Source organism: Mustela nigripes, chromosome 14 (genome assembly GCF_022355385.1).
Source record: "Mustela nigripes isolate SB6536 chromosome 14, MUSNIG.SB6536, whole genome shotgun sequence".
NCBI classification, from domain to species: Eukaryota; Metazoa; Chordata; class Mammalia; order Carnivora; family Mustelidae; genus Mustela; species Mustela nigripes.
Window position 1 is genome coordinate 47,114,170 of NC_081570.1, and position 13,827 is coordinate 47,127,996.

Here is a 13,827-nt window from a genome sequence, read left to right on the forward strand (position 1 = left end):
TTTGTTTTGTACTTTGTCACCTGGACCACAACGAGCACTACTTTTGCCTCCTATGAAAACAGCTTCATTAGCTTCTGCCTGTGTAGCCCTTTCCCCCTCAGAGTCCCTATGCGAGGACCAGGAAATTCTCCATTCCAAGGTCCCCTATTCCACATAATCCTATCCCAGAGCAAATCAGTTCCTGCAAACACATGCTTCAGATTGTCAGTTTCCCAGTTCATCATAAGCACCCAGACTCTGAACCCCAGTTTAGGCTCGGCTGGAACTCTCTCCACATTAAGAATTATTGCACATTCTGATTTCTCATCCACTAGAGGTCTGCCTTCCAAATGAAAAGCAAGTATGAGACAGAGTAAAATGTGTAATATAAATTTATTCTGTGACACTTTCCTCATTGAAGATACTTTAAAATAGATTAAAATACATCAATATTTCATGAAAATACCTAGAAGAATTTAGATTATACTTGTAATATGCATGATTTGACCCTGAATATACATTTTTTAAATTTCAAACATCATTTTTTAAAAAAATAACATAAAAATGGTAAGGACCGCTGCATTCTTCATATATCCCGTGTCTCATAAATTTTAATTCAACTGCTAGTTCTTTTCTCAACTATATATGTTAAGGGTATTTGTTTCTGTTGTTGAATGGTGAGAGTATCCATTTTCTGTTTCTCGACAGTGACTTTTAGGTCTTCTTTCTCCGATTCTTCCAGGAAATGCTTCATGCTGAGTTTGAAGAGTAATCGAGGGTCTGGTCCAGAAAGTGGTGGGCAATTACAGATCTCTCTAATTTTAAGAGCCTATAAATAAAGAATACAGTACAATATTTTTTATTTAAATTTATTTATTTTAAACAAAATATATATACAAAACATATATATTTATTTAAATAAAATGCTCTTTGTAAAACAATGAAATATAAAAATACATTCTGTATTTTTGAAATAAAAGGTATCTTAATCATAACATATGAAAGAGAACCATACAGAAATTTATTACAGAGTTATATTTTCATTGTTTGTTCACAGAGTAAGTATTTGAAACAAACAACTCTATCTGCAGTGACTGCCAAATGTCTTATAGGCAAGCCTTTTTAGAGGTGTCTCTATGATTTCAGTCAAATGGGGCCTGTGAGAACACCCATCCAGATTTTAAAAGATCTGAGGACTCAATAGAAAACAATAGCATACAGAAGTGGGTATTATGGAGGGCACAACTGCATGGAGCACTGGGTGTGGTACATAACCCACACTTGGAGCTTGGATATCTTGGAACACTGAAAAAATAAAATTAAATTAAAAAAAAAAAAAAAACCAGAGGTGGGAACATACTGAAAGAAGACACATATAACTAGGGCAGTCTGAGGGAGCACTGATGCTAATAACTCAGAAAAGGAAGCAAATCAAAACCATCATAATTTTTAATTCCAGGAAGAATAAAGTACTAGAGGAAAAGTAATCATAATCTACAACATGGCTCAGCTATGACTGGTGTTTACAGTTCAAAAAGCAATGAATCTTGATCTACCCCAAATCACAACTCATACTGGGAAGAGGGAGAGTTGGATAGTGTGTGTGTGTGTGCGTGCACGCGTGCACGCATGCCAATGATAAAGGAAACCTTAGTTCTCATTCTTTACAGGAGAAAGTAGATTGGTAATGCCTAAAATTGAAAAGCTAGGAAGTAGCAATAGAAGTATGTTTGTTATGTAGATATGGTGGGAAATACTAAAAGAATCATTTAAGAGAGCTGACAATGGTTACCCTTAAAAAATTGAGGGTATGACAATAGGGGGACTGCAGCTTTAAAAAAGTAGACTAGGAGATCTAGGTTATCCTTTAAAGTGGCTACATAAATGACTTTAAAACACAAAAAGTAAAATAGAAAAAAAATTTTTTTAAGATTTTATTTATTTATTTGACAGACAGAGATCACAAGTAGGCAGAGGTGGGCAGAGAGAGAAACAGGAGGAAGCAGGCTCCCCCCTGAGCAGAGAGCCCAATGGGGGGTTCAATCCCAGACCCTGGGATCATGACCTGAGCTGAAGGCAGAGGCTTTAACCCACTGAGCCACCCAGGCGCCCCTAAAATAGAAAATTTTTAAGGAAAAAACATTTTATATCTAAGGAGGAGTTAAAAGAAAGATATTTAGGAAGGGACCTAGTTTAATTTTTTATTACTTCTAACTTTTTTATAGTGATGCATGTTAAGGGAAGTAAGTAAAGCAGGGAAGGAGACAGTCATTGTTTGTGGGGATAATAAAATTCAGGAAAGATTAGCCTGGGGAGGTCTCACTGATAAAGTAATGATGGTGGTGGGGAGGAGGTGCTGCTTGAAGGCAGCCACAGGGAGGAGAGGGGGAGTCGGGGAGACCTGAAAGACATGAGGTCACATGGATATCTGGAAGAAGAACATTCCGAGAAGCAGCAGCGGGGAGTGCAAGGACCTGACACAGAAGCACACCTATGCTGTTCTGGAGCAGTGAGGAATCTAACACAGCTGGAGCCAAGCAGGGCAGGGGCAGGAGCAGATTATATAGGATGTCTTGTGTCATGGTAAGGATTTTAGGTTTTACCGTGAGTGGGCCTACTCCCGATATTTGTGGGGTCCATGGCAAGAATGTAAATGGAAGCTCAGATACCATGTGTTTAAATATCTAAAAGTGGTAAGTCAAGCTAATAAACCACTACTTTGAGGAATACACATTCAAAATGACCCTGAAGTCCAGGTAAAAATTAGATTCTTGAATTGCAATGTATAAGGTTGCAGCAAGTCTGCCTACCTCCTGTCCCTAATCTGCCATCCACTCCCGTCTCCTCCCATCCCTGGCTTAGCGGGCACTGAGAGGGGCCTTGTGTGCATATATCCAAGGGAAGAGATCCACAAGTCCCCAGAAGTAGGCTCAAATGTGTTTGGGCAAGGAATTCCATTATCCCAAATACCCAGAGTACCATGTGGTAGGGGCACAGGTTCTTAGGAATATTCCTTTAAGTTCCACAGGAAAGGAAGGCATGCAGCCAGAAGCAAGCCAGAAAAATGTCTTCTAAAAGGATGAGGTGATAGAAGGAGCCTGGATGTAGGAACACCTGATTCTGAAGGAGGCTAGGGGTTACCAAGATAAACTATCGAGGAAAAGCATTAAAGGAAAATTCTGTGGTGACAGGGCCTTATCTGATTTTCTTTGCAGCTCACAATCATCCATTGAGCTTTAAAAGAAAATGTTCATTAAAGTAAACTGAACTGGAAAATCAAGAAAATGTTTCACAACTCTAGCTCTGAAGTCAACAGAAAGAGCCTCAGCTAAATGGCACCCTACTATCTGAACCCAGCTACCTTTGCGCGTGGAGCTGCTCCTAAGCTTTACACTGAGACATCAGGCACAGACTGAGACTGCCCTGGCAAAATGGGGACACACAGGCTGCTCTGTTTTAACTCCTCCACAGCCGTGGTGATGTCCTTTTCCAAGGAGAAGCTGCTATGTGATGGCCACTACATCACATACCTAAGACGTTTCCTGGGGTCACTGAAGGGGCAAGTGTGGAGTCCGGCAGGTAACAGCTAGTACAGCTGAGTGGAGCAAAGAGAGATGCGAAGCAGCAAATGAAGGGAAAAGCAGAATGCCATCGAATCTTTTCTCTCCCCTAAGTTCTTTCTTCAGTATTTTTACATTCAGCCAATATTTAGAACACCACACTGAGTGAGGTGCTCGGCACACATTAGTCTGAATAAATAGTCATGATCCCTGCCCTCACACAATTTACTTGGCATTTCCTCATTTCTGGGCACTTGAATTGCTTCCATTGTTTTGTTTTATCTTATTTAGCTTTAATAAATTGCCCTATAGGGACACCAGGGTGGCTCAGTGGGTTAAGCATCTGCCTTTGGCTCAGGTCATGATCTCAGGGTCCTGGGATCAAGCCCCACATGAGCTCTCTGCTCAGTAGAGAGCCTGCTTCTCCTTCTGCCCCTCCCCACCACTCCTTCTCTCTCTCTCAAAGAAATAAATAAAATCTTTAAACATTTTTTAAAAAAATTAACTACACTATGAAAATCTTCACTTAAAGAAAAAATGTTATAACGTCCATTTGGGTTACTTGAAGTACACCCTCCAAAATAGAACGATCTGAACAGAGTATAATTTTAGTTTCTATAGGACCAGACTGCTTTCTATCAGAAAGGCTTTACCAACTTATGTCTTCAGCATACAGGCCTACCTAAGTTATTCATAATCAGTATAACATAAGATTTCATGACTGTTATCTAGATAACCATATCATTTCCAACCTCAGAACCCTTATAAATCATCAGCTACAATTTAGAGATGAAGGAAATTGAACCCCAGAGAGGTTGTGACTGGCAGGGAACAAAAAATTGCTTGGCAAATGTTTACTGCAGCTTTATTCATAACTGCCCAAACTTGGGAGCAACCAAATGTCCTTCAGTAGGTGAATGGATGAATAATCTGTGTTACATCTAGACAATGGAATATTATTGACTGCAAAGAAGAAATGATCTATCAAAAAAATACATGCAGGAAACTTAAACGCATATTTTTAAGCAAAAAAAAAATCTATCTAAAAAAGCTATATAGTATATGATTCCTACTACATACATAACATTTTGGAAAAGGCAAGCTATGGGAGATACTAAAAAGATCCATGGTTGTCAGGGCTAATCAAGGAAAAAGGGATGAATAGGCAGAGTATTTTTAGGGCAATGAGACTATTCTGTGTGACACTGTAGTGACGAATACAAGTCATTATATATTTGTCAAGACCCACAGAATCTACACCAAAAGTGAACCTAATATAAATTAGGGACTTCGGGTCATAAAGATGGGTTGGTGTAGGTTCATCTTTTGTAATAAATGCAGCACTCTACTACAGGACTTTGATATAGTGGGGGAAATGGAGCAGAGGCAAGGGGTATATCAGATGTTTCTCCTGTACCCTCTGTGAAATTTTATTGTGAACCTAAAACTGCTCTTAAAAATAGTCTGAAAAGGGGACGCCTGGGTGGCTCGGTTGGTTGAGCAGCTGCCTTCGGCGCAGGTCATGATCCCAGCGTCCTGGGATCGAGTCCCACATCGGGCTCCTTGCTCTGTGGGGAATCTGCTTCTCCCTCTGACTCTGCCTTCCACTCTGTCTGCCTGTGCTCGCTCTCGCTCTCCCTCTGAAAAATAAATAAATAGAATCTTAAAAAAAAAAAAAAGTCTGAAAAGGAAGTACCTGGGTAGCTCAGTAGATTAAAGTCTCTGCCTTCAGCTCATGTCATGGTCTCAGGATCCTGGGATTGAGCCCTACATCAGGCTCTCTGCTCACAGGGAAGCTGCTTCCTCCTCTCTTTCACTGCCTGCCTCTCTGCCTACTTGTGATCTCTGTCAACTAAATAAATTTTTAAAAATAGCTTAAAAAATTAATAAATATAAATTTAAAAAATTAAGGAGGCATAGAAGTAAAAAGACTTAGAAAAAAAGGGATTAGAACCCACTTCTGTTGTTTTTGTTTTTGATGCTTTTAGACTATAATGCTTTTGCACTAATTATTTTTTGCACCACACTTTCTTAAGTAAATCTTTTACTTAAAAAAAGTCCTTGAGATGTCTAAGCTATGTTCCCTTCCTATATATTCTTCATAAAGGTTTTCTCCTCATATTTCTACATGTTTTAATTGTTTCTCTCCTCCAACTACCTATCAAAACAAAATTATATTACAGACCTTACACACTTCTATCAAATCTTCATCTATTTTCCATAGAAAGATTTTATCAAATATGTTGGTAATTTTATTTTTTACTTTCCTTTCCACATTTATTTTATTACACTTCAGGGTGTCAACATCTTTTATTTTTATAAATTCAGATCTATCTTATTAAATGCACTTATTAGGGTATTATGCTAAGTGAAATAAGTCAATCAGAGAAAGACAATTATCATATGGTTTCACTCATATGTGGAATATAAGAAACAGTACAGAGGACCATATGGGAGGAGAGGGAAAACTGAATGGGAAGAAATCAGAGAGGGAGACAAACCATGAGAGACTCCTGACCCTGAGAAACAAACTAAGGGTTGTGAAAAGGAAGATGGGTCGGGGGCTGGGGTAACTGGGTGATGGGTATTAATGAGGGCACGCGATGTGATGAGTACTGGGGGTTATATACAATTAATGATTCACTGAACACTACATCAAAAACTAATGTTGTACTATATGCTGGTTATTGAATTTAAATTTTAAAAAAAGATGCTAACAAATAAATGATACTTTTTAACCAGGCAAAAAAAAAAAAAAAAAAAAAAAAAGAACCTATTAAATATCTCTTCAAAAGTGAGCAATATTTTCACACTATACAACTAGAATATGCCTTTCCATTGCCTTTATTTTCTGCAATTTAATTTTACGCACTGAACATAGCAGGTACTTAATAAATGCATGCTGAATTTTAAAGAAACACCTATAGAACACAAGCTTTGAATAAATCATTATGATAAATGTCATAGGGAAAACACTCTTAAGAGTTGAGAGTCTAGGAAAACAAGAATGTACTCTAATAGCAAAAACATACAGTTCTAAGAATCTGAAGGAAGACTGGAATTAAATATGGAATTGGCTAGCCTACAGATTCCCACTAGAAGTGAAAGAAATGAACATATACTGTTCACTTTCTATGTGCCTTCAACTATGCCAGGTATTTTACTTATGTTGTCTCAAATGGTAAAATAGTATGAAGCACTTTTGAAATCTTGGCCCAATGTAGAATGTTTAGCATTAAAATGTCTTATAAGACAGGGAAGGAAGGAAAGAGGGAAGGAGGCAGGACCTTACCCATAGAAACACTCACGTATGCACATCAAACAGCCAGGAAATGCTGTTATCGCAATTTTGCAGGTGAAAAACCTAAAGGTTAGATTAGGTAACTTCTTCAAAGTTAGGTGGGTGAATCAGAACTAAAACCCAAAGCTCCCAAGACCACTGCTATTTTTATACTACTTCCTATAAGCAACCTTTTCTAATAATCAACTGTTTAGTGTGTAGTTTGCTACACGCTAAATTTCCATGAGGGAATGTAACCGCTACTCAACTGCATTCATTGCCCAGTTTTCCTATTTTTAACCCAGTATTATTTTACTTCTCTTGCTTTATGACCTATCATGCAATCATGTAACAAATATTCATCAAGCATCTCAGAAACTGTCACAGGCACTAGGGAGACAGCAGTAAGCCAAGGGCCTTACATTCTTAGAGGAGGAGACAGACAATAAATAAAGCAAACAAGATCATTGTACTTAAGTACATGAAGAGACAAAACCATGTATTGTGTTAGAGCATGACTACATGGAAGAAGGGCTATTTGAGACGGGAGGAATCAAGGAAAGCTTCCGAAGAGAGATGGCATTTGGGTAAAAAGAGCTGAGGAAGAATATTTCAGCAGAGAAGTCAGCAAGTAGAGGAGCGGTGATGTGGAAACCGGCTCAGTGTGAAATACCTGCAATCAAGGAAAACCTGGAGGAGAGGGACATGGAAAAAAGTTGAAGAAGGAAGCAGTGGCCAAATTTCCTGACTTAAAGACAGAGGGGAATTTGGATATTTATCCTGAATTCGAGAGATGCCACTAAAAGGTTTTACACCGGGAAATGACATTTAAAAGATGGTTCTGGCTATTGTACTGCAAACATGCTGTTGTTAGGGGATGAGGTGAAAAACGGAAGAGGGAGATTAAAATATGAGATGACCGCAGTTAATTCAGATGAGGGATGATGGTAGTGGAGAAGGGGCAGTAAACAAGATCTTCTTGTGGGTAGGATATAGAGAAGGAATCAGAAATGAGTCTTGAGTTCCTTCCTCTGTGTTAACAGCACTGCTTTTATTACGCTACCCATGTATCTGAGGATAATTTACTTGCTCCAAGTAAATAATTATTATTACCTAGTACTGTATAGTTTGCTGGTTAATGGCCCCAGTCTATAAATTCTGTTAAAGGTGGTATTTTTATCAATTCGTCAAAACAAAATGTTCATAGGATGAATCAGATAATTAACAATATCCCTTTCTATATTTTGAAGCTAGAGTTAATTATTCATCAAATAACTGTTCTTTAAACTTTCAAAAAATTCTCCAAGTAAATCCCCATCAGGGCTAGACGCTCTTTTCTTTGCTAATGTGTTATGACTTTGGGTTGCTGATACAGTTGTTTTCATTTATTTGATTTAATTATGTAAACCTTACCTTTTCCTTCAAAAACTAATTTGAGGAGGGACATTCTAGCTACAATTTCTACTTCTAGCTGTACCCACTTTGGCAGTTCTCTCTCACATACACACACTCATGCATGTATATACTTTAATTACTTCTAATTTTGACCTGAGCCATTAATTAACATCACCTACCTAAAAATAACATTCTCTCAAGTATTTTGGTTTTCCTGCATGAAAATTATTGTAGCTCTTCTCCTGATCCTATTTACCTTTTACTCTTAGTGTCTAACTAACCGATTTGATAATTTTCACTTTGACAAAATTTCCGAAACAATCAACTATTATAATTTTGTTTATTCCTGCTTAATTTTATTTTCCCTGTCTGGGGCATATTACGTGTCTCAATTTCCTTTCTCTTTTCTAATATAGACATTTAAATTAGTAAAGTTGTTGTTTTTTTCTTACATATAGGTTTGACAGCAATCCATGAAAAGACAAAACCATTACGAATCTTTTTTAAATTTTAAGGCATCTTCATATTGCTATGGATTTCTTTCTTGTCTTATACATATAAAAATTTTAATTTTCATGGGCTGCCCATATTTTAATTTTTGTTATATTAATTTTTAATATTCTGATAATCAAACCGTAACATTTTTATATTAAGTATACATGTTTTTGTCCAAGTTAATGACCAATATTTTTCTGAAAGATGTATGTACATTTGGGAAAAAAATACATCTTTTTCCTAGCATGTAGTTTTTTGTGTCAGTTGAATCTTATTTATCATACTTTCAACTCAATTCTTTATTAGTTCCTTACTTTATCTATGGTTTTCTAAGAATACAGTGCAAGCTAGAATCACAATCATACATAAACAGACTAAACTATAAATTCTATCCAATTTTTGATCATCCATGAATTCTGGAAAGAGAACTCCAGACACTAAGTACTTCACTGATATATTGTTCTATCTGTTCCATATATTAATTAAGGGATCTTCTATCTTAAAAGAAAAAAAAGTGGGTTTGGCTAGATGCATACCAAAGTGTATTATTTCCAATGTTTTGTTTTATTTCTTTTCCCCTAAACTCTAACACTTCTCCAAAATGTAAAAGGTAAAATCTAAAATCATTCTTACTCATATCCATCTTTATATTTTCTCTTTACACTTGGCAGCTTACAAAATCCTATTTTTGCAGTGAAGATTAAACACTTGGCAGATTTAAATATCTAAGCATTGTCATTTCGGGGCATCTCAGGCATGATGCTCTGAGGTTCTAAAAACCCATCTTGAGAAATGTTATCTAAATCAAATGTGTTATAGAAACCATAGCCAAAGAAATTAAGACATAAATGAAGGTACTGCTGCTTTCTATTGTTCTGTGTAGCTTGATTTCATGTCTTTTCGGTGTTCTTCCATTTTTCGGACTTTATTTTAGCTTTGGGTGTTTTAATTTGGCTGTGCTATGTTCCTTTATCTCCAGCATCAATGAGTCTTTGCTCTGGGGCATCAATTTTGTTCTTCACAGCCTCCACTGAAAGTTTTACAGCTTGTCTGCTGTATTCACAAGTTTAGCAATTTTCTGGAACGGATGTATCTTACATTTGTAAAGTCATTCTTTCTTCTTCTGTCACTTTCAGCATAGTTAAATCAGCCTTCTCATGCCAGCTTCAGGGGGCACCTAGGCTGTCCTCTTCCATGTAGGAAAGCTTTTATATATCTGAGATTTGTTTTTTTACATTTCTCTACTCTTTGAAGCTTATCTTATTGGAAGAAAATGGGCATTCCAGAGGCTTTTTGTTGTAGATTTTGAAGATTTAGTTTAGAAGAGGGTCCTTGTGGTGTTATTAGTTAAGGACACTCATACACAAAATGTCTTTTAAATACAATACCTATGATCGTTTTTCTTTTCAACTCTTATGTACTCATCATCATTCTGATTTTTTAAAAATCTCTTTTATCTACCTCTTAAGTCTACTCTTGAATGGGAGAAAATGTGGATGTAACATCTTTTTTTCCATTAGATTTCATTTGACTGGTCTGAGTTCCTTCTTCACTGTTCTATATAGATTCCTCCTGAAGACACACACATAGGTTAGCCTTTTGAGTCAGAAGTCAGAGGACAATGACAGTTCCGGTCAATCAAAAAAACTTCCCAGAAGATACACCGCAGGGGAAAGCGCCAGCTCCAGGCAAGCGGCAGAGCAATGGAGCACTAAATCAGGACTTTCAAAAGTCTGCTCCATTGAGGGACATCGCTCCAGAGGCTAAACCGGGGTGAAGCCCACACGGGGTCAGTGTGGCCCCAGGTACCGCAGGGTCACAGAAGGATCGGGGGTATCTGAGGTGTCGCAGAGCTCGCAGTTTTAGACCGGGGAAGCCAGCTACAGAGACAGAGCCAAGGAGTGAGCTCTCAGCTCGGGGTTACCTTGAACTGGTCACAGGCTGGGTGAGCTCGGAGCGCAGCTGGAGGCCAGGGAGACGGGAGCAATTAGGCACTTTTCTCTGAGGATGCAGTGAAGAGTGGGGCCCCGAGCTCTCGGTTCCTCTGGGCCAGAGATTAGGAGGCCGCCATTTTCATTCCCGTCCTCTGGAACTCTACGGAAAGCTTTTAGGGAACAAAAGCTCCCAAAAGAGAACCCCAGAGGATTACTTAGTCTGGCCCCTGGTAAGGGCCGTGGGATTCCGCCTTGGGCAAAGACACTTGAGAATCACTACAACAGGCCCATCCCGCAGAAGATCAACAAGAAATCCAGCCAAGACCAAGTTCACCTACCAAGGAGAGCAGCAGAATTCCAGAGGAGGAAAAAGCAAAGCACGGAACTCATGGCTTTCTCCCCATGATTCGTTAGTCTTGCAGTTAATTTAATTTTTTTAATTTAATTTTTTTTAGTCTGCTAATTTTTTTTAAACTTTTACCCTTTTCTAACGTTTTTTAACTAGTTTATCTAATATACACATATATATTTTTTTTCTTTTTTATGTTTTCTTTTTCTAATTTTTTTTTCACTTCTTTTTATCCCCTTTCTCCCCCCATGATTTGGGGTGTCTTCTAATTTGGTTAAAGCGCATTTTCCTGGGGTCTTTGCCACCCATTTAGTAGTTTATTTGTTCCTTCATATACTCTTATCTGGACAAAATGACAAGGCAGAAAAACTCACCACAAAAAAAAAAAGAACAAGAGGCAGTACTGAAGGCTATGGACCTAATCAATAGAGACATTGGTAATATGTCAGCTCTAAAGTTCAGAATGACAGTTTTCAAGGTTCTAACCAGGCTCGAAAAAGGCATGGAAGATATTAGAGAAACCCTCTTGGGGGATATAAAAGCCCTTTCTGGAGAAATAAGAGAACTAAAACCTAACCAAGTTGAAATTTAAAAAAGCTATTAATGAGGCACAATCAAAAATGGAGGCTCTTACTGCTAGGATAAATGAGGCAGAAGAAAGAATTAGTGATATAGAAAACCAAATGACAGAGAATAAAAAAGCTGAGCAAATGAGGGACAAACAGCTACTGGACCACGAGGGGAGAATTCGAGAGATAAGTGACACCACAAGACGAAACAACATTAGAATAATTGGGATTCCAGAAGAAGAAAAAAGAGAGAGGGGAGCAGAAGGTATATTGGAGAGAATTATTGTAGAGAATTTCCATAATATGGCAAAGGGAACAAGCACCAAAATCCAGGAGGTGCAGAGAACCCTTCTCAAAATCAACAAGAATAGGTCCACACCCTGTCACTTAATAGTAAAATTTACAAGTCTTAGTGACAAAGAGAAAATCCTGAAAGCAGCCTGGGAAAAGAAGTCTGTAACATACAATGGTAAAAATATTAGATTGGCAGCAGACTTATCCACAGAGACCTGGCAGGCCAGAAAGAACTGGCATGAGATATTCAGAGCACTAAGCGAGAAAAACATGCAGCCAAGAATCCTATATCCAGCTAAACTATCATTGAAAATAGAAGGAGAGGTAAAAAGTTTCCAGGACAAACATAAATTGAAAGAATTTGCAAACACCAAACCAACTCAACAGGAAATATTGAAAGAGGTCCTCAAAGCAAAAAGAAGCCTAAAAGTAGTAGATCAGAAAGGAACAGGGAAAATACACAGTAACAATCACCTTACAGGCAATACAATGGCACTAAATTCATATCTCTCAATAGTTACCCTGAATGTTAATGGGCTAAATGCCCCAATCCAAAGACAAAGGGTATCAGAATGGATAAAAAAACAAAACCCATCAATATGTTGCCTGTAAGAAACTCATTTTAGACCCAAAGACACCTTCAGATTTAAAGTGAGGGGGTGGAAAACAATTTACCATGCTAATGGACATCAGAAGAAAACTAGGGTGGCAATCCTTATATCAGATCAATTAGATTTTAAGCCAAAGACAATAATAAGAGATGAGGAAGGACACTACACCATACTCAAAGGGTCTGTCCAACAAGAAGATCTAACAATTTTAAATATCTATGCCTCTAAGGTGGGAGCAGCCAACTATATAAACCAATTAATAACAAAATCAAAGAAACACATCAACAATAATACAATAATAGTAGGGGACTTTAACACTCCCCTCACTGAAATGGACAGGTCATCCAAGCAAAAGATCAACAAGGAAATAAAGGCCTTAAATGACACAATGGACCAGATGGACATCACAGATATATTCAGAACATTTCATCCCAAAGCAACAGAATACACATTCTTCTCTAGTACACATGGAACATTCTCCAGAACAGACCACATCCTGGGTCATAAATCAGATCTCAACCCGTATCAAAAGATTGGGATCATTCCCTGCATACTTTCAGACCACAATGCTCTGAAGCTAGAACTCAATCACAAGAGGAAATTTGGAAAGAATACAAATACATGGAGACTAAACAGCATCCTTCTAAAGAATGAATGGGTCAACCAGGAAATTAAAGAAGAATTGAAAAAATTCATGGAAACAAATGACAATGAAAACACAACGGTTCTAAATCTGTGGGACACAGCAAAGGCGGTCCTGAGAGGAAAATATATAGTGGTACAAGCCTTTCTCAAGAAACAAGAAAGGTCTCAAATATACAACCTAACCCGACACCTAAAGGAGCTGGAGAAAGAACAAGAAAGAAACCCTAAACCCAGCGGGAAAAGAGAAATAATACAGATCAGAGCAGAAATCAATGAAATAGAAACCAAAAAAAACAACAGAACAAATAAAAGAAACTAGGAGCTGGTCCTTTGAAAGAATTAATTAAGATTGATAAAACTTGGCCAAACTCATCAAAAAGAAAAGAAACAGGACCCAAATAAATAAAATCATGAATGAAAGAGGAGAGATCACAACCAACACCAAAGAAATACAAACAATTATAAGAACATACCATGAGCAACTCTACGCCAACAAATTTGACAATCTGGAAGAGATGGATGCATTCCTAGAGAAATATAAACTATCACATCTGAACCAGGAAGAAATAGAAAACCTGAACAGACCCATAACCAGTAAGGAGATTGAAACAGTCATCAAAAATCTCCAAACAAAAAAAAGCCCAGGGCCAGACGGCTTCCCAGGGGAATTCTACCAAACATTTCAAGAACTAATTCCTATTCTCCTGAAACTGTTC

The 13,827-nt window shown here is 37.7% G+C and overlaps 1 protein-coding gene across 2 annotated transcripts in view; it reads right to left on the minus strand.

Annotated features, from left to right (window-relative positions):
- Positions 1-353: 353 nt before the first annotated feature.
- OMA1 (OMA1 zinc metallopeptidase) overlaps positions 354-13,827 on the minus strand; it is an 89,451-nt gene continuing 75,977 nt past the window's right edge. For both annotated transcript variants that reach the window (XM_059374898.1, XM_059374897.1), the window contains exon 9: positions 354-808. In XM_059374898.1, the coding sequence (XP_059230881.1) occupies positions 596-808 (213 nt within the window). In that variant the 3' untranslated portion in view covers positions 354-595. The remainder of the gene's footprint in view (positions 809-13,827) is intronic.